Consider the following 19726-nt stretch of genomic DNA (forward strand, 5'->3'; position numbering starts at 1 on the left):
AATACTCAGAATGGATGTTTTCTATTGACTTTCTAATTAAATGGCATGAACAGATTAATATCATCAAATCTAAAGGATATCATGACCAGCTAACAGTAACAGATTAATCCAAAATGCACTCATGATTATATAGAGATACAGAGTTGGGTTAAATGGACATAGGAAGCTAGGGCAAATGACACAATTGTGCATGAGAAATGCTTGTCTTAACTGGTGCCTCCTCTGCTTTAAGTATCCCTAGCGAACCAGCAAGGATTTTAACTTTAATTATGTTCTTAACCTTTTTTGATACTCATGTGTTCTGTACTATTCCCTTTATAAAGTTATTTAAATGTATCCCACTACTCAGACAATGGAGTTTAACATAAAATATCATCAAGTTATACTAGGAAAAGTGTTTCTTTTTTTTTATCTCTGAAATATAAGTACACACATTTTAATTTATTTTTAAGAATATTTATATTTTAAAATCAGGACATTTATATGTATGCCTAAACAGCATGGCTGGCACAGACCAAATCCACACTGGTAAGCTTCCAAGAACCATTTACTGTGCTGCCAGTAGTACTGGTGCAGGCAGACGGAGAATAAATAATAGTGCTTTGGGGAGCACAGTAGTGACTGATACATAGGCTAGGTAAAGAAGGAGCCTCATCGTGGATGCTACAGCAGGAACAGCTCCCCAGTACTGATATGTGCAAAGTTCCAGATCTCCACGACAGAAACGGCCCAACCCATCCAAACAGCCTCCCAACTTGGCTGGCAAGTGCAGAGGGTGGAGGAACTCAGGCACAGGGGGCACAGGGATGGGGAACTGGACCCAGAGAAAAACTGAAGCAGAGTTCAGACAAGTACGTGTGTTCACACACATAACCCCACAGCACTGGCCTATATACAACAAAACTGTACACAATTTAACAAAGGTGCTCCCAGCCTCCCTGTCACCTCTTTGGCTGTGAGTCAGGCCATCCCAACTTCTGACACACAGACATCTTCATCAGGAGGAAGGCTGTCCTGTGTGGTGGGGACAGGCCTTTAGGTGAGAGCAAAGCTACTGAAGCTATAGCATTAACTGAATATCCCTAAACAAAAAAGATGTTAATTGCTAATTATAAGTGTACAAGCCAAAAACTACTTCATGTACCATACCCCAAGCTTGGGCATAGTCAATCATTTAACTACACAATGGTGAAGTAAAACAAGCCCTTGAGCATGCTTTAGCAAGTACAATTACGGGGTAGGGAAAGAAATTAGGTTCGATATGCTAAAATTTACGCTTACTGCTATGAACTATGTTTTAATGTATTTCTTGAGTCAAAATAAAACCAAGTGTCTAAGGACGTACTAAGCTTATGATGGACTCTCATCTGTAACTCATTCACTTCTGTAAGTTAGGCCCATGGTAATGGAACCTGTCCAGGCTTTCAAGCACATCTAAGCTGAAGAAACATTAAAGCCACCCCTGTATAATTAGGCACAGGGCATAGGAAACCTTAGCTGGATGACTGATCAGGGCTTCTCAGGACTGGATGTTGGTTGAATTGAGGATTCGAGAAGTAGCATCAGATTTGGAAGCCTTTGAGAGTTCTCGCGCTGAGGATGCTGCCATTGAGCTCCAGGTTCTCCTTGTTGGCTCCATGCTTGATGCCACGGGGTGTTTTTTTCCCCGAACAGGTGGAAGTGGTGACTGGCTTGCTGCCAGAAGGTGGAAGGCGAGACACAGGGGAGCGGCAGACTGTCCCCGAAAAGGCAGGCTGAATGCTGCTGTTGGCCGTAGCATTGGACACAGTGGTAGTGTTCAGCTTGCGCACTTTGCCTGGCGTGCCAGGTGCCAATCCTCGCCGCTTGCTGGGTGTTCGCGGAATACTGCCATAGAGCATCTCTGTCTCAGTTTGCTTCTTGTTCTTTAGTTGTCGTTCCTGCTTGGCTCTCTCTTTCTCCAGTCGGTGCATCTCCCACTGTTCTGTTACATACTCCATGAATTTCTGCCCATTCACCACAAATGCCTTTGAATGCTCCTGCTCCCACATTTCAATCCTTGCTTTCAACTCCTCTTCCAACTTAGGGAGTGTTTTTTGGAGCTTGGCTCGCTGCTTTTCTTCTTTTAGAAGATTTCCTCCACGATTTGTAAATCGACTTGGATCTGAAGCTTTTCTCTCGAACTCTAAGAAAAGCTTCCAGCTTTCTTCCCACTTCTGGACCCCTTCAAAGAGTTCTTTGTGAACCTCATAGTAGTTTCTTAACCGCACAATCTCGGCATCATGGAGTTGGAGCAGATTTTCTGTGTAGTCCTCAGAATAGTAAGGGGCAAAAGCTTGTCTCTGCTCCTGGCTATAAAAACACTGGTCCCAGTACTGAGCCAGCTCCACTCGTATTGCCTCAATCACTTTCTTCATGTTTTGCATTTTCAGTTCTTCCAACCGATCCACTTCTAACGCTTTCCGGACCTTGGCCTTTGACCCAGTCATAACTGTGGCCACAGCTTCTCTCTCTTCTGCAGGTATTTGCAACCTATCCCAGAGTTCTCGTATCTGCACACGCAGCCCCTCACACACTGCTTCGTTTTGTGATTTTCGCATTTCCAGCTGCCGTAGCAACTTCTGTAGTGTTGCAATATTTTCCAAAGATAAACAAAAGGCATCTTCATCTTCACAGACCACATCTCTTTCAAAGCTTGTGTCTGGTGTGTGTTCTAATTCTTCCATACACAGTATGATCTGTCTCTTTATGTTGACAAACTCCTCACGCCTAGATGCCTTTGTTTCCCTCAAAGTTGCCACGTGTTGTCTAAACTGGCTCAGCTCTTCTAAGCTGGGAACTGAGGTGCTGTCAATGTCATAGTGGGGCATGCAAAGAATTTCACACAGTTCTTGATCTTGTTCTTGAAGTAGTTTCAGTTCTTGTTTTCTCTCCTTTTTCTGTTTTCTCATCAGTTCTACCTGAGTGCGCAAATCCTTTTCTAGCTGCAAGATGGTCATCTCTCCGTCTTCCTGAAATGGCTCGACATGTAGCTCACTGCACAGAGTGTTCAGCTCTTTTTGGCAGATGGCTATGCTTTTGATGAGCCTTTCCTTCAGGCTTTCCTCTTCAGCAATCATCATATCCAGGAGATCCTTGATATGCTTCTTTACAACCTCAGTTCTTTGTAACCGCTGGTCCTCTGGAATCCCAATCAATTCCCATATTTCCCGAAGGTGATTCAGGGCTTTCTGGAGACATACTATGGACTCCTCTGCCAGCACCTCACTTCTCCTCATGGCGGACGCTCCAAGCAGGCGGGTGTCGAGGCCCCGACCCTCTCCACGCGGGCCCGAACGCAGCAACCACCCACAAGCACCAGCGGTCTCACTCCCGGTAGCCGAGGAAAAGTGTTTCTTAATAAATACAGGAGACTTTTTTTTTTTTTTTTTTTTTTTTTTTTTTTTGCTGTATGCGGGCCTCTCACTGTTGTGGCCTCTCCCGTTGCGGAGCACAGGCTCCGGATGCGCAGGCCCAGCGGCCATGGCTCACGGGCCCAGCCGCTCCGCGGCATATGGGATCCTCCCAGACCGGGGCACGAACCCGTATCCCCTGCATCGGCAGGCGGACTCTCAACCACTGCGCCACCAGGGAGGCCCCAGGAGACGTTTGAACCAGTGGCAAAATCATCATCATCATCATCATCATCTCCACTGATCATATATATAGAAGGTACAAATTCCATTTCATAACATTATTTGACAGACAAAATGCGCAGAGCTTTGCTTTGACTTCTGAGTTGTAACTTTAAATCATGTGCAAAATTGGACAAAAAGGAAACTATGTTTTGAAAAGTAAAGTTATAAAAAGAAATCTCCCAATCAAAATTTAAGAGCAAAAAATTCCAATATACTATTCTAGAGTATAAGAAAATACATGTTTTTTTACAAAGAAGGAGAGTTTTTTTTTTAATCATAACCTAAGTACTCATCACTAGAAATATTACAACATGGTCAATTTCTGTGCATAAAAATGTTGTTTTTATATTTTGCTTATTTTCAGCCAGACACTATATAATTATTATGAATGGTATAATCAAAACTAAAAGAGTGAACTTTAAATACATAAATTCTTTCATCATCTGAAGAGTTAAAGGATAGAAATAAAACAGAGAAGTCATTTCAAACAATAAAAAATCAATAACCATTTTATCACCCTAAGAGAAACTTTACAAAAATAAAATGAATTATGTGTTTAGTTACTTCATAAGAAGTGCCAGTATTCTATTAACATCATGAAGAAGAACTAGTAAATAATTCACTTTGGCTGGATAGATGTTCAACACATGACAAATGTTATTTGATGGTAGAATTCTATTCAAAAAGTTCTCACAGTAAACAGAATGTAATTTCAATCTATATATATATATATACAACATATTACAATTCTTGATTTTTCCATTAATAAACTAGAGTTGTTTAAGAAGACACCTTAACAGCAATATCTGCCAAATAATAGAGAAAAAACTGTTATTTTCCCTCCAGCTCTTTAAAATTCACGTAGAGAAATTATTTCCTCTAATTCAGAAGCAAACATGATTAACAACCACAAAAAATAATGGTAACATATTTTGATGAATTACACAAAACTTTCAGATGTATATCATCTAATTAGAAGAAGTCTTTTTGATTAAAATGAATAAAATTAGATCTATTTCACTTATGTTAATCGTACCAACATGGGACTTCGTTGTTTTTTTTTTTTACAAAGTTATTTTGACCACGTTTTCTCATTTTATCTTTACAGCACTTCAGTAAAATAGGTAGGGTAAATGTAACTATTACTGTGTTTACAGATCTGAAATCTGTTTTAGAAATTATACTGAGTGGTAGTTCAAAGAGCCAGGACTCCTGATTCCTCATCTACGTTCAAGAATATTAGCATTCTGAGGGCTTCATTTCTGTTTAGGTTGTATGACTTCTATTAAAGAATGTATATTTATTGTATTAATTAAAATAAGATTTAAGACTTGAATGTTAAATGCTCTGTAGGTTTGTTATATGATGTAGAGATTGAAGTTTTTTTAAAAAAATGGTGGAGTACATTTTGGCCTACTAAATTTGAATACTGTGTACAGGAACAACTGAATGAACATATTGAGGTCATTTTCACTGAGCTGAAATGTAATACACATGTTATGTTAGTATTTATAGATATATGATATAATATCATTTATCTCCACATCCCCTGTTCCCACCTTGGTCTGAACAGCCACATTTCATGCCTGGATCATTTCTGTAGCATCCTAACTGCTCTCCTTCAAACTATTCTCCTTATAGCAGTCAGAGTGATTTTATTTAAACGTCATTCAGCTTGTGTCAGCCCAGTGCCTTCTCATTTGACATTAATAGAAGCTGAAGTCCTCACACTGACCTAGAAGATGTTACCTCTGTTACTTCTGTTATTCTGTTACATCCGTTACTTCTCTGCCGGAAGTTCCTGCTTTCTTCTCTCTCACTCACATCCTCACTCAGTGCCAGCCATGCTGGCCTCCCTGCGGTCTTATTATTCCTGGCACACACCAGGCAGGCTCTTGCTCTGGGCCTGTGCCCTTTTCATTCCTCTGCCTATAATACCAGTAACTCCAAGCTCACTCCTTCCTCTCCTTGGAGGCTTTCCTCATTTTTTGCCTTCTTGGTGAGGTCTTCCCTGACATCCCATCTAAAATTTCAACCCTACTCTCCTATTTGGCATATCCACCCTCCTTGTTATCTTTTTCTCCTTAGTACTTATTACCACTTATTATGTGATACTTATAAGTAGGTTTTACTTTCTGTCTCACCTACTGAAATGTATGGTCCATGTTTTCTTCATTCATGTCCCACAGGACCAAGAAAGGTTGCTCTATAGAGCATGTACTTACACACACACACACACACACACACGCTAGAACTTAAAAATCTCGTGTACCATATCTGACAGTGACGGGGATCTAGTAAAAACTAGAGAGTAAAAGAAAACAAAAGTAGCCTAACAGGAAAAAAAGCAAATTTATTTTCTTCCACCACTCTCAGTGTAACTTAGTATATATATGAAAAACCTTTAGTCTGATATGAAAATCTGCCTTCCCACAGAATATTCTTTCTGCTGCAGTCTCATCACTATACCTGGAACATGGCTGTACTCCAATACTATAAATAAGTAAAATATGAACTATGTAAAAAATTAACCAATGAAAGAGATAAAAGCCTAAAAAGATCTGTTTCAGTTCCTGGAGAGTTCTTTGCCCTCAGGAGCTTACAGTCTGTTCTTAGACATTACCTGAAAGTTACCTGGGGAGGGGAAGAGGCATATCTGTAATCCACACTTAGCTATGGTACTGGTTCTGACAGAAGCCTGCAGAATCAACCAATGTATTCTGCATTTCTATATTTCTCTTACTGAAAGTAGAAGAAAATATACATTGTCAAAAAAGTTATTAAATAATGGGTTTTCTTTCTGTAAATACATCTTTCTCCTAGTTCTTCAGGTTTATTTTATATTTTTGTTCATTCAGACCCTGACCAAACTTTTCCTCCACAGTGAATATCCTCTATCCACTGCGTTTCTAGGCTGTAACCATCTTGAAAGCAAAGTGGAATTATATAATGATAGAATTCTAGGATATACCTCTAGAGTAGTTACTGAAATAAACGTCTTGACCCATTTGCATTCTTTATTATTTCCCATATTCCTGATATTCTCTCCTTTACTCCTTCCTAAAACCTTCTTTCTGAACTCCCTTTTTATCACCTCCATCTACCTTGTCAGCATATTACTGCTGCACACCAATAGGTTCTTACAGTTCTGCAGTAAGCACCTCAGTGTTCTCCCCCAATAAGAAACAACATCTCATGCAGGGATGAATTCAAGTATTGTAAGGCCTGAAGCTTATGCAATTTTAAGAAAGTAGAGAAAATTATGAATACAAAATGGATACAAGTGAATATTTGTTAAAAGGACAAAATAAATCATAACAAATTACAAAAGTTAAAAAGTTGACAAATGTCACAAATATCACATATATTTTTTAACTTCCTGGAGCCTTGGAAGGGGCCTGTATAGGTGAGGAAGGAGCCCTGAGACTTCAGGGTCATGATTTATCCATTCTGATTTCATTCCTTCTTTCATCCTATGTAATTAGTCTCACATTCTTAATTCTAGGGCTCACATTTCCATTTTATGTAACATACACAACTTACCATAGCACACATACTACTGTTTTGCTTCCTCTTTCCACACTTTAGACTGTATGATTCTTCTCAAGGTTCAATTTCTCCCCCGCATCCCTTCAATAGTAAAGTGTCTCAAAAGTATGCATTACAGAAGGGTCTTGTGGAGGGTCCCTTACACTTAATGCTGAACACCCAGTGAGTTTCTGTGATTTGTCAATAGCCATAAAAAGGAGTTGATGAGAAAGATCAGTCCACACACTGGGTGCCAGACACCTGACATCTGACACCTACACCACGATTCTATTCACTAACAAGATATGCTTTCAGTGACTTACAGAGCATGAGAGTTACATAAGCAGATATTAATTGTATGTATGTCCATAGACTTTAATCAGAGATGAGATTAACAAACTGTTGATAAGAAGAAAAACTTAGAAGCCTTTTTATAAGACTAGCCCAAAGTATGGTTTTACGGTTAGGAGGTGATATATTTACATGGGACATGACTTAATCACTTCAGGTTTTAAATTTTTAAAAAATTTATTCAGGCCTAATAAATACCTAAAATGATATTCCATTATAGCAGAATATCTCTAGCAGATCAATGCTCCCTTACAGGAAGACTGAACTTTGTGAGTTAACTGTCATCTATGAAAATAATTTCGTCTATCCTTAAGAAAATAGTTTCTTTAGTTAATCTAGTTCTTTATAGTTAACTACGCATGAAAAATACATCAGCTCCTTTCATACTCACAGTTAACCCCATGAGATAGGTCTTGAAACCTCCTAACTGACACATCAACCCATCCAGATGAGATAAAAGGAGACTCAGAGAACATAAACAACTTGCCTAACATCATGAGGATGACATTAATTCAGTGTCTTCTGACTTCAAATCTGTGATTTTTCCATTAGGAATATTCCAAATCCCTGCAGTTCAGAGCTCAGAACTGACCATGGTCAATTATCTACTCATGTTCAGATAGAGGGTATGGACTTCAAGCTTAAGTAGCACATACTATTCTTATCATCAAAGATCTCCAAAGTAAGTACCATCTTTTCACTACTGTGAAATACTATATCAAACACTATACTAAATGTTTCTGACACATTATTTGTAAACCTGATAACAATTTTGCAGCCACTATTATTATCCCGATTTCCCAAATGAGAACACCAAAAGTTAAACAACTTATCCAGGCAAAAAGTACCCGAGCTCAATCTAAATCCTGATGTGTCTGACTCTAAAAACATTCTCTTTATATAATGAAGACCTTGAAGCGTTGGCTGTTTGAAGATTTGTTGTATCTATTAAAGACAGTTCAGCATCCTTGCTTCCAAAATAACAACTCCAAGTTCATACACACCAAAATGTAGCCTGTTATGGCATACTGATTAGACAAATCCAGAAATTTAAAAACAGAAACAACTGTTAATTATTAATCAGTATCACTTGAACATACATATATATTTTAAGGTATACCACTCTGATAAAAGCAATCAAATTAGGATATGGAGTAATACACATACTAAAAAATGCATTAAAAAAGGGCAATTATTTCATTTTCTTGATGTCCCTATCAGAAATACTGATTCAAACATAATTTCCTCTGATTAATTTCAAAATAAATGGATAAAGAAGAGAAACATCTTCCTTTGTCCTGGCAATACAGCTAATCATTAATATGTAAGTATGATATCACTGCATCTTAAAAATAGTATATTACAACCTACCAGTCCAGGTACCCACAATTTATATTCTTTCTTTCCAGAAGATAGTTTCCTAAATGTTTTTTAGAAAAATCCTTGTATCAACAAGAAATATGATCTTGTGCCGTGTGTACCTGACACACTATCTTGCAGGAATTCTGAGAAATCTCATGCTAATGACCAATCCATACCTGGTAATCCCCCTGGAACAAGAATAAGGAAGCTCACTCATCTGTGTGGTGTGTTTCCTGGTCTCCAGCTTTGATCACTGCCATGCCATCTGTAACATATGCCAAAAAAGCATAAGCAGAAATAGAGACTTTCTTGCCTCGGAACATTATCCTTTAAGTCACACAGGAGTGTGTCCTCTACTGGAATTAGCTCTTCTACCACAGACTTCTTCAGGACAGGGAATTCCAGAGGCGAACTTCTAAAATCAAAACCACCATGCCAAAAACACCTAACCTCACCTCCACTCCAATCACTGATTCTCAAACATAAATCCAACAACATTTTCTTGCCTGAAACCGTCAGTTCATCTTTAAGAGGAGCTAACTAGCCCAATCAATATCCCCTACACTGAGACAACTAGAAAGTGAGAATTTGGAAATATCCGTGAACTAGAATTTATGTCACAGGTACATTTCCTCACAGGATAGCATATAGACAAACTACGATAAACTAATTTCTTTACAGGCCTACCTACTGGCCTGGGAGAAGGTAATTTTCCACATAGCTTGGCTAAATCCATAAGCAAACATTGTATATCATTGGTTTTAACTTTTTGCTCTCCTAGTCTATGTTCCTACTGATTCATTAAGAAGCTTATTGAAGCTACATTCAAAGCTTAACACTATATTCCTATCTTAGCTCCAAACAGCATTCTCCAAACAAATATGATTTTATTATCAATAATAAAGACAATTTATCTTCAAAATACTTCAACTAAATTGATTTTCAGCTGGAAAACCTAACAATATAAACAAATACCTGTTTTTGGTTCAATGGCTAAAATGTGTTTAGTTCTTATGGATTCACTATTCTCTTATGAAAACTGTTGAAATATGAAAGGTATCATGCAGGTAATATATTTCTCAATTATGATGTTACGATACACAATACTAGGGGAAAAACCATTTGGAGAATAAGTTCAGAAGTCCAGCGATTAAATAAAGCTTAGAACCAGTGATATGCACATAAAGGATTAGGTTTGGTCCACTATACTTCCTAAACAAACCTTTATTTTATTTATATTTTCTACTCTTCCTTTTCTGGAGATATAAAATTGTAAGTTGATATAAAATGATACAACTTGTTAATAAGTTTAACAATTGCTATGTGTTAATTTTTTTAATGTCCTAATGTACTTTATTGTATTGATTCAAAATACAATGATTAAATCTCTAAGAAGAACAAAGGTCCAGCATTGTGAACCTATGGAAGACTCAAACAGATAAGACGCAATATAAAAAAATTTTTTTTCTAAGTTAATCTATCCCTTCAATATAATCACTACCAAATTTCAACAGAGATTTTCCTGAAAACTGACAAGCCGGTTCTAGAATGTATATGCAAGACCAAAGGGTCAAGAATTGTCCCAAGAGGATTTTGAAGAACAGCAGTATCGTAGATTACCTACCATATGTCAGGACTTAAAGTCATCATAATTACAACAGTGTGACACTGATGTAGGGATAGACAAATAGACAAGTAAGCTAGAACAAACATCTCATAAAAGACCCATACATGTACAAAAAAATCAATATATGACAGATGGGGCACTGTAGATCAGTGGGAGCAATGATACACTCTTCAATAATTGGTGCACAGGCAACTGATTATCCATACTGGTGGGGGAGAAAACTAAAATTTCTAGTCAGAGCATGATAGACTAAAAATAACAATTCTATGTCTATAAGGACATTATATAAAGAGTACAATTTCACAATTTTTAGAAGGAAATATAGGCTAATATTTGAAGACTTCAGGGCAAGGAGAATTTCCTAAATAATATAGAACATTTAAAAAACTTAATAGAAACAAAATAAGCCAACTATGTTAAAATTTCAACTTAAAAAAAAAAGACACTAAAGAAACAAGCCACATACTGGGAGAAGATATTTACAGCCTACATACTTGACAAACGATTATAACCAGAATACATCAAGATTTTCTAAAATTCAATTTAAAATACACAAACAATCCAAATAAAGAATAAGCAAAAGAACAGGCAAATCACAGATGAGGAAAACCCAAGTGCTAACAAGATTAGTAACATATTATCATACTCAACATTACTGAAGGTAAGGTGAACGAAGAAAACAATGGCCTATCATTTCACATTATACTTGAAAAAGAAAATGTTGAGAAAGAGGAACAAGGATATAAAGGAATAAGAACACTAATTTACTACGGATGAATGTAAAAATAGCGTAACACTTTGGAGAGCAACTTGGAAAAATCAACTACTGTTGAAGAAACCACACAACATTCTCTTATATTGTTTAATAAGATAGTCACTATAACCCAGAAATTGAACTTTTTCTAAATTTTTTTGAACTTTTTTTTTTTTTTTTTTTCTGTACGAGGGCCTCTCACTGCTGTGGTCTCTCCCGTTGCGGAGCACAGGCTCCGGATGTGCAGGCTCAGCGGCCATGGCTCACGGGCCTAGCCGCTCCGCGGCATGTGGGATCCTCCCGGACCGGGGCACGAACCCGTGTCCCCTGCATCGGCAGGCGGGCTCTCAACCACTGCGCCACCAGGGAAGCCCAATTTTTTTGAACTTTTCTTGTAGAAGAAACTTCTGTACATGTGCAAAAGGAGACTAATTCAAAAAATTAATTACAGCATTGTTGGAAATAGTAAAAAAAAAAAACTCATATATAACCGAAATAACCAGAGAATGTTTAAATTAAACTGTAGTAGAGACATACAGTAATAGAATTCTGCCCTGAAGTGAAAATAAATAACTAGAACTACATGTGTGTATATGTAGCTATGTATACCACTTTAGATAAAACTCATAAACTCTGGAACTAAAAAAAGTGGCAAAAATACATGTACAGTAAACTATCATTTATATAAAATTTCATAAACAAGCAAAATGAATCCTTATAAAGTTTATGAATACATACATAAAACTATAAAGAAAAGCAAGTGAAGGGTAATCTCAGATTAAGTCTGGTGGTTTATTTTGGGCGAGTAAGAGAGGTTTGGGAGAGGAGAGGTGACTACAGGAGGCTTTAATTGGTTTTTAGGTACTTATCTCTCCTAAAAATATGAAACAAATAGGCAAGATGTTAAGACTTAAAACAATATGGTGAGTACAAGGTTGTTTGCCATATTATTCTCTACAGCTTTTTTGTACACTCAAACACTTGTAATGAAAATTACAGGTCAGTGACCAATTAAGTGTTAAACTGCATACATCAAACCATGAATACTGAGACACTCCCCCTGCCCCACTCCCATCGGGGAAGGCAGAACAGAGATGTGTGATGTTGAGCTGCGCATCCCAATAGATGAGATATCTTATAAGGCAAATCTTTTAAGGCAGTTTTCCTGATTGTGGAGGAGGCCCAGACTAAGGAAAATCACATCCACTTTCAACAAATTAGCAAACATCAAACCCTGACTTCCTGTGTTTACCGTGTAACGGAGAAATGCAACCACTGAGTTGCTTCAGTAAAATTTTCCAAGATTGAGAGCAAAACCCACTCACCATTTAAGTGCAAATGAATCAGAAAGAGACGTGTCAGGCAGCAAACATTTCCAGGTAAGACTTGCTATTTTAAGTTTATATTTTAATTTCTAATTTAAAACTCATCTGTTTTGTGCCTTTCACCCTCTCTCAACCAGACAGCCAACACAAATATTGGGAGATTCTGGACTGGTGAAGAACCCAGTAGACAACTGTAGATTCTGGGTTCTACTGGCAAAACCAGGATCTAAAAATTGACAGTCAAGATAGCATCGTGAGTCTAACAGAAATACTACCAAGAATTGTATTAAAGATTTATGTTTTAAGATAAAGTAAATCTGGAAATCATAAATAACGAATTATAGGTGTGAGTTATGTAACAACTGGACTCTAATAATCAGAGGATCTATAGTCATAGAGAGGCCTGGCTTAGCACTTGGCAAAACTTTGGGAGAATGAATAAATAATACAATTAATAAAAGTAAAATCTTAAGTCACATGCACATAGCTTTCAATGATTTCCCACTTTTCGCAATGAAACAAACTGCAAAACTATTATTTCCAAAAAAGATGACGACTTTAATGGCAGTCTCTGAGTTTATAAAATCACAGATGTAATTTTAGGTTCATTTCATTTTCCTTTCTTGAATGAGTTTGTATTATATCTATTATTAATTTAGGTGCATGAACTTCAAAATGGCCACATAGATAGGGGGACCGGAGGAAGATGGCGGAAGAGTAAGACGCGGAGATCACCTTCCTCCCAACAGATACATCAGAAATTCATCTACACGTGGAACAACTCCTACAGAACACCTACAGAACGCTGACAGAAGACCTCAGACCCCCCAAAAGGCAAGAAACTCCCCACATACCTGGGTAGGCCAAAAGAAAAAAGAATAAATGGAGAAAAAAGGATAGGGACGGGACCTGCACCAGTGGGAGGGAGCCGTGAAGGAGGAAAGGTTTCCACACACTACAAGCCCCTTCCCGGGCGGAGACTGCAGGTGGCGAAGGGGGAAAGCTTCGGAGTAGCGGAGGAGAGCACAGTAACAGGGGTGTGGAGGGCAAAGCGGAGAGATTCCAGCACAGAGGATCGGTGCCCTCAGGCACACACCAGCCCGAGAGGCTTGTCTGCTCGGCCCCCGGGGTGGACAGGGCTGGGAGCTGAGCCTCGGGTATCTGGTTTCAGTCGGAGCGCAGGGAGAGGACTGGGGCTGGCGGCAGGAAGAGAGCCTGAAGGGGTTAGTGCACCACGGCTAGCCCGGAGGGAGTCTGGGGAAAAAGTCTGGAGCTGCCGAAGAGGCAAGAGACTTTTTCTTCCCTTTTGTTTCCTGGTGCGCTAGGAGAGGGCATTAAGAGAGCTGCTTAAAGAAGCTCCAGAGACGGGCGCGAGCCACGGCTAAAGGCGCGGACCCCGGAGACGGGCGTGGGACGCTGGGGCTGCTGCTGCCGCCGCCACAAGGCCTGTGTGCGAGCGCAGGTCACTGTCCACCCCCCCTTCCGGGGAGCCTGTGCAGCCCGCCACTGCCGGGGTCCCGGGACCCAGGGACGGCTTCCCCGTGAAAGCGCACGGAGCGCCTCGGGCTGATACAACGTCACGCTGGCCTCTGCCGCCGCAGGCCCGCCCCGCACTGCGTGCCCCTCCCCGCGCCTCTGCCTGAGTGAGCCAGAGCCCCCGAATCTGCGGCTCCTTTAAACCCGTTCTGTCTGAGCGAAGAACGGACGCCCTCCGGCGACCTACACGCAGAGGCGGGGCCAGGTCCAAGGCTGAGACCCCGGAGCTGTGAGAGCAGAGAAGAGACAGGGAAATCTCTCTGTGCAGCCTCGGAGGCAGCGGATTAAAGCTCCACGGTCCACTTGATGAGCCCTGCGTCTGTGGAGTGCATGAATGGACAGCGAATCATCCCAAATTGAGGCGGTGGACTTTGAGGACAAGATTTAAGACTTTTCCCCCTTTTCCTCTTTTTACAACGAATTATCCCAAATTAAGGAGGTGGACTTTGAGAGCAAGATTTCAGACTTTTTCCCCTTTTCCTCTTTTTACAACTAATTATCCCAAATTGAGGAGGTGGACTTTGAGAGCAACATTTTCGATTTTTCCCCCTGCTCTCTTTTTGTGAATGTGTATATGTATGCTTCTGTGTGAGATTTTCTCTGTATAGCTTTGCTTCCACCATATGTCCCAGGGTTCTATCTGTCCGTTTTTTTTAATAATTACTTTTTAATTTTAATAACACTACTATATTTTATACTTTATTCTATTTTACTTTACCTGCTCTTTCTTTTTTTCCTACCTTCCCTTCCTCCCTCCCTCCCTCCGCCCCTTTCTTTCTCTCTTTCTTTCCTTCCTCCCTCCCTCCCTCCTGTCTTTCTTTCCTTCTCTTTTTCTTTCTTTCTTCCTTTCTTTCCTTCCTCCCTCCCTCCCTTCTTCCTTTCACTCTCTTTTTCTTTCCTTCCTCCCTCCCTTCTTCCTTTCACTCTTTCTTTTTCTTTCCTTCCTCCCTCCCTCCCTCCTTTCTTTCTTTCTTTCTTTCCATCCTTCCTCCCTCCCTCCCTCCTTTCTTTCTTCCTTCCTTCCTTTCTTTCCTTCTTCCTTTCTTTATCTCTCTCTTTCTTTCTTCTACTAATTCTTTCTCTCTACTTTTTCTCCCTTTTATTCTGAGCCGGGTAGATGAAAGGCTCTTGGGGCTGCAGCCAGGAGTCAGTGCTGTGCCTCTGAAGTGGGAGAGCCAACTTCAGGACACGGGTCCACAAGAGACCTCCCAGCTCCACATAATATCAAGTGGCGAAAATCTCCCAGAGACCTCCATCTCAACACCAGCACCCAGCTACAGTCAACGACCAGCAAGCTACAGTGCTGGTCACCCTATGCCAAGCAACTAGCAAAACAGTAACACAACCCCACCCATTAGCAGAGAGGCTGCCTAAAAACATAATAAGGCCACAGGCACCCCAAAACACACCACCAGATGTGGACCCGTCCACCAGAAAGACAAGATCGAGCCTCAACCACCAGAACACAGGCACTAGTCCCTCCACCAGGAAGCCTACACAACATACTGAAACAACCTTAGCCACTGGGGACAGAAACCAAAAACAACGGGAACTACGAATCTGCAGCCTGCAAAAAGGAGACCCCAAACACAGTAAGATAAGCAAAATGAGAAGACAGAAAAACACACAGCAGGTGAAGGAGCAAGATAAAACCTACCAGACCTAACAAATGAAGAGGTAATAGGCAGTCTACCTGAAAAAGAATTCAGAATAATGATAGTAAAGCTGATCCAAGATTCTATTTCCAAGATCCAAAATCTTGGAAATAGAATAGACAAAATGCAAGAAACAGTTAACAAGGACACAGAAGAACTAAAGAAGAATCAAGCATCGATTAAAAACACAATAAATGAAATAAAAAATACTCTAGATGGGATCAATATCAGAATAACTGAGGCAGAAGAAAGGATAAGTGAGGTGGAAGATAAAATAGTGGAAATAACTGATGCAGAGCAAAATAAAGAAAAAAGAATGAAAAGAACAGAGGACAGTCTTAGGGACCTCTGGGACAACATTAAATGCACCAACATTCGAATTATAGGGGTTCCAGAAGAAGAGAAAAAGAAAGGGACTGAGAAAATATTTGAAGAGATTATAGTTGAAAACCTCCCTAATATGGGAAAGCAAATAGTTAATCAAGTCCAGGAGGCACAGAGAGTCCCATACAAGATAAATCCAAGGAGAAATACGCCAAGACACATACTAATCAAACTGTCAAAAATTAAACACAAAGAAATCATATTAAAAGCAGCAAGGGAAAAACAACAAATAACACACAAGGGAATCCCCATCAGGTTAACAGCTTATCTCTCATCAGAAACTCTACAAGCCACAAGGGAGTGGCAGGACATAATTAAAGTGATGAAGGAAAAAACCTGCAACCAAGATTACTCTACCCAGCAAGGATCTCATTCAGATTTGATGGAGAAATTAAAACCTTTACAGACAAGCAAAAGCTGAGAGAGTTCAGCACCACCAAAGCAGCTTTACAACAAATGCTAAAGGAACTTCTCTAGGCAAGAAACACAACAGAAGGAAAAGACCTACAATAACGAACCCAAAACAATTAAGAAAATGGGAATAGGAACATACATATCAATAATTACCTTAAATGTAAATGGACTAAATGCTCCCACCAAAAGACACAGATTGGCTGAATGGATACAAAAACAAGACCCATATATATGCTGTCTACAAGAGACCCACTTCAGACCTAGAGACACATACAGATTGAAAGTAAGGGGATGGAAAAAGATATTCCATGCAAATGGAAACCAAAAGATAGCTGGAGTGGCAATTCTCATATCAGACAAAATAGACTTTAAAATAAAGACTATTAGAAGAGACAAAGAAGGACACTACATAATGATCAAGGGATCGATCCAAGAAGAAGATATAACAATTGTAAATATTTATGCACCCAACATAGGAGCACCTCAATACATAAGGCAAATACTAACAGCCATAAAAGGGGAAATCGACAGTAACACACTCATACTAGGGGACTTTAACACCCCATTTTCACCAATGGACAGATCATCCAAAATGAAAATAAATAAGGAAACACAAGCTTTAAATGATACATTAAACAAGATGGACTTAGTTGATATTTATAGGACATTCCATCCAAAAACAACAGAATACACATTTTTCTCAAGTGCTCATGGAACATTCTCCAGGATAGATCATATCTTGGGTCACAAATCAAGCCTTGGTAAATTTAAGAAAACTGAAATTGTATCAGGTATCTTTTCCGACAACAATGCTATGAGACTAGACATCAATTACAGGAAAAGATCTGTAAAAAATACAACTACATGGAGGCTAAACAATACACTACTCAATAACGAAGTGATCACTGAAGAAATCAAAGAGGAAATTAAAAAATACCTAGGAACAAATGACAATGGAGACGCGACGATCCAAAACCTATGGGTTGAAGCAAAAGCAGTTCTAAGGGGGAAGTTTATAGCAATACAATCCCACCTTAAGAAACAGGAAACATCTCGAGCAAACAACCTGACCCTACACCTAAAGCAATTAGAGAAAGAAGAACAAAAAAACCCCAAAGGTAGCAGAAGGCAAGAAATCATAAAGATCAGATCAGAAATAAATGAAAAAGAAATGAAGGAAACGATAGCAAAGATCAATAAAACTAAAAGCTGGTTCTTTGAGAAGATAAACAAAATTGACAAACCATTAGCCAGACTCATCAAGAAAAAAAGGGAGAAGACTCAAATCAATAGAATTAGAAATGGAAAAGGAGAAGTAACAACTGACACTGCAGAAATACAAAAGATCATGAGAGATTACTACAAGAAACTCTATGCCAATAAAATGGACAACCTGGAAGAAATGGACAAATTCTTAGAAATGCACAACCTGCCAAGACTGAATCAGGAAGAAATAGAAAATATGAATAGACCAATCACAAGCACTGAAATTGAAACTGGGATTAAAAATCTTCCAACAAACAAAAGCCCAGGACCAGATGGCTTCACAGGCGAATTCTATCAAACATTTAGAGAAGAGCTAACACCTATCCTTCTCAAACTCTTCCAAAATATAGCAGAGGGAGGAGCACTCCCAAACTCATTCTACGAGGCCACCATCACCTTGATATCAAAACCAGGCAAGGATGTCACAAAGAAAGAAAACTACAGGCCAATATCACTGATGAACATAGATGCAAAAATCCTCAACAAAATACTAGCAAACAGAATCCAACAGCACATTAAAAGGATCATACACCATGATCAAGTGGGGTTTATTCCAGGAATGCAAGGATTCTTCAATATACGCAAATCAATCAATGTGATACACCATATTAACAAATTGAAGGAGAAAAACCATATGACCATCTCAATAGATGCAGAGAAAGCTTTCGACAAAATTCAACACCCATTTATGATAAAAACCCTGCAGAAAGTAGGCATAGAGGGAACTTTCCTCAACACAGTAAAGGCCATATATGACAAACCCACAGCCAGCATTGTCCTCAATGGTGAAAAACTGAAAGCATTTCCACTAAGATCAGGAACAAGACAAGGGTGCCCACTCTCACCACTCTTATTCAACCTAGTTTTGGAAGTTTTAGCCACAGCAATCAGAGAAGAAAAGGAAATAAAAGGAATCCAAATTGGAAAAGAAGAAGTAAAGCTGTCACTGTTTGCAGATGACATGATACTATACATAGAGAATCCTAAAGATGCTACCAGAAAACTACTAGAGCTAATCAATGAATTTGGTAAAGTAGCAGGATACAAAATTAATGCACAGAAATCTCTGGCATTCTTGTACACTAATGATGAAAAATCTGAAAATGAAATCAAGAAAACACTCCCATTTACCATTGCAACAAAAAGAATAAAATATCTAGGAATAAACCTACCTAAGGTGACAAAAGACCTGTATGCAGAAAATTATAAGACACTGATGAAAGAAATTAAAGATGATACAAATAGATGGAGAGATATACCATGCTCCTGGATTGGAAGAATCAATATTGTGAAAATGACTCTACTACCCAAAGCAATCTACAGATTCAATGCAATCCCTATCAAACTACCACTGGCATTTTTCACAGAACTAGAACAAAAAATTTCAAAATTTGTTTGGAAAAACAAAAGACCCCAAATAGCCAAAGCAATCTTGAGAACGAAAGACGGAGCTGGAGGAATCAGGCTCACTGACTTCAGACTATGCTACAAAGCTACAGTAATTGAGACAGTGTGGTACTGGCACAAAAACAGAAAGATAGATCAATGGAACAGGATAGAAAGCCCAGAGATAAACCCATGCACATATGGTCAACTTATCTTTGATAAAGGAGGCAGGAATGTACAGTGGAGAAAGGACAGCCTCTTCAATAAGTGGTGCTGGGAAAACAGGACAGAGACATGTGAAAGTATGAGATTAGATCATTCCCTAACACCATACACAAAAATAAGCTCAAAATGGATTAAAGACCTAAATGCAAGGCCAGAAAGTATCAAACTCTTAGAGGAAAACATAGGCAGAACACTCTATGACATAAATCACAGCAAGATCCTTTTGGACCCACCTCCTAGAGAAATGGAAATAAAAA

The 19726-nt window shown here is 39.1% G+C and overlaps 2 protein-coding genes across 2 annotated transcripts in view; both read right to left on the bottom strand.

The window, feature by feature from the left end:
* The window catches only part of PCLO (piccolo presynaptic cytomatrix protein), a 387939-nt gene that overhangs the window by 110248 nt on the left and 257965 nt on the right, over positions 1-19726 (bottom strand).
* On the bottom strand, positions 421-3356 carry LOC132496329 (protein regulator of cytokinesis 1-like). Its single transcript, XM_060108672.1, has one exon. It carries the CDS (start codon positions 3255-3257, stop codon positions 1563-1565), a length of 1695 nt encoding a protein of 564 aa, XP_059964655.1. The 5' UTR covers positions 3258-3356; the 3' UTR covers positions 421-1562.

This window comes from Mesoplodon densirostris, chromosome 9, assembly GCF_025265405.1.
Source record: "Mesoplodon densirostris isolate mMesDen1 chromosome 9, mMesDen1 primary haplotype, whole genome shotgun sequence".
Taxonomy (NCBI): Eukaryota; Metazoa; Chordata; class Mammalia; order Artiodactyla; family Ziphiidae; genus Mesoplodon; species Mesoplodon densirostris.

Bases quoted from the DNA above. Each gene is read 5' to 3' on its own strand.
- LOC132496329 (XM_060108672.1), bottom strand. From the start codon at position 3,257: ATGAGGAGAAGTGAGGTGCTGGCAGAGGAGTCCATAGTATGTCTCCAG.